The following is a 2,207-nucleotide window of genomic DNA, read 5'->3' on the forward strand; positions in this document are numbered from 1 at the left end:
CTGTCCCCCTCTCTCTGGGTCCCTGTCCCCCTCTTTCTGGGTCCGTGTCCCCCTCTCTCTGAGTCTCTGTCCCCCTCTCTCTGGGTCCCTGTCCCCCTCTCTCTGGGTCTCTGTCCCCCTCTCTCTGGGTCTCTGTCCCCCTCTCTCTGGGTCTCTGTCCCCCTCTCTCTGCATCTCTGTCCCTCTCTCTCAGAGTGCCCCACACACCTCTTCTCGGGTCTCTGGTACACAGCAATCACTCAGTAACCATCAACTACCATTCCATTGTGCCTTGGGCTCATGGCTTTCCCTCTCTGAGCCTCAGTTTACCCACCTGAGTGGGTAGAGGGGGAGTCACCTCTGCCTCACAGGGCTGCAGTGGGAACTGGAGAGGTATGGGCCTTTCTCTCCCCCCTTCCCAGTCCTGCAACAGGGGAACCTGGAGGGCCAGCTGGGATGGGGGAGAGAAGAACCTTCCCCACTTCGTCCTCCCCAACAGCTGCTTCATCGACGAGCATGTGACCCGCGTGGCCTGGCTGAACCGCTCCAACATCCTGTATGCGGGCAATGACCGCTGGACTAGTGACCCGCGGGTGCGGCTGCTCATTAACACGCCCGAGGAGTTCTCCATCCTCATCACGCAGGTGGGGCTGGGCGACGAGGGCCTCTACACCTGCTCGTTCCAGACCCGCCACCAGCCGTACACCACTCAGGTCTACCTCATCGTCCACGGTGAGCCCTCGGCAGAGGCCCTGGGGGTCCGAGGGGGTGGAGGTCACAGGATCGAGGGGACTCACGTGTATTCACCAAGTGCCTGCTCCCCAGTCCCAGGGGCACATCCATGTGGAAGGCAGACACACCCTGCCCTTGAGGGTTTCACAAGCAGAGGGAGGGTCAGTCACACAGATAGTGACCCTTCAACGTGACAGCTTCTAGGGCAGGCGAGGGGGTGCTCAGAGGAAGACCACATTCATTTGCTCAGCCCTATTTATTGAGCACCTGCTGTGTACAGGCGTTGCTCAAGGCACTGAGGATAGAGACGGAGCCAGGCAGGTTGTCCCAGCCCCTTTGGAGGTGACTTTCCAAGGAGAAGTGGCTTCCCAGACATAACGTCTGAGCTGAGACCTTCAGCTAGGCACAGAGCTGGCACAGGAAAAGGGACAGCACGTGCAAGGGCTGGGGGAGAAAATGAGTCAGGTGTGCAGGGACAACTGTGGCTCGATGGACAAGGGACAATTCTGGCTCGATGCGCCAGAATTCAGAGCAGGAGAGACGGGGCTGCAGAGATCCACAGCGGGGCAGGAGGCAGAGAGGGATGGGGGGACCGAGCTCAGGAGGCTGCCTCCCATGGCATCAGAATGGGTCTGGAGGGCAGGGGCCACTCAGAGACATGGGGCGCAGACACAGCCCAGCGTGGGCCAGGCCACCCAGGTTCCAACCTCAGTGCCACCAGTCACCAGCCGAGGGACCCTGAACAAGCAGGGCGGTCTCAGACCCCTCATCTGCAAGATGGGATGACGCTGTCATGCACCCAACCCAAGACATCGTCAACTGGAAGGGGCACCTTTATTTTATGCTCTGCTAGAAAAGGAAAAAAAAAAAACCTACCAATTAAACTCTGGCATCTTACATTATAAGGCCAGCTTGATTGGAGAAATGTTCAAATGGGGGGAAAAACACCCCGATGTCTTAGAATTAATGAATATAGCAACATCTACCCCAGAGCGGGATAATGAGGGCTGAACGAGTTAATTTGTATAAAACACTGAGAACAGGGTCTGCCACCCAGTAAGCACCATAGGTGTATTTGTTAAATTTTCAAAATAATAATGATAATAAATAAGTAAAAATAGAGATGGGGAGGGAGGAATTCAGACCAGAAGATAGAGAAACCAAGCTAGGATGAAGGTGGAGAGAGAGACAGAAACTGAGAAAGAATGACAAAGACAGAGGACCAGCAGGTAGACAAGGAGCCAGACCCAGAGGAAGAGAGAAACAGAGGAATTCTTACAGAAAGACATAGGGAATGTGCTGGACTCCTGGGTCTGAGGGAGGAGGAGCTGGGGGCCTGGACTCCCGAGTCTGAGGGAGGAGGGGCTGGGGGCCTGGATTCCTGGGTCTGAGGGAGGAGGGGCTGGGGATGGACTCCCAGGTCTGAGGGAGGAGGGGCTGGGGCCTGGACTCCCGGGTCTGAGGGAGGAGGGTCTGGAGGCCTGGACTTCTGGGTC

The 2,207-nt window shown here is 56.9% G+C and overlaps 1 protein-coding gene across 1 annotated transcript in view; it reads left to right on the forward strand.

The window, feature by feature from the left end:
- IGLON5 (IgLON family member 5) overlaps positions 1 to 2,207 on the forward strand; it is a 16,290-nt gene that overhangs the window by 8,539 nt on the left and 5,544 nt on the right. The window contains exons 2-3 of the mRNA XM_046682132.1: positions 194 to 224; positions 479 to 711. Coding sequence (XP_046538088.1) covers positions 194 to 224; positions 479 to 711 — 264 coding nt within the window. The remainder of the gene's footprint in view (positions 1 to 193; positions 225 to 478; positions 712 to 2,207) is intronic.

Source organism: Equus quagga, chromosome 13, assembly GCF_021613505.1.
Source record: "Equus quagga isolate Etosha38 chromosome 13, UCLA_HA_Equagga_1.0, whole genome shotgun sequence".
NCBI lineage: Eukaryota > Metazoa > Chordata > Mammalia > Perissodactyla > Equidae > Equus > Equus quagga.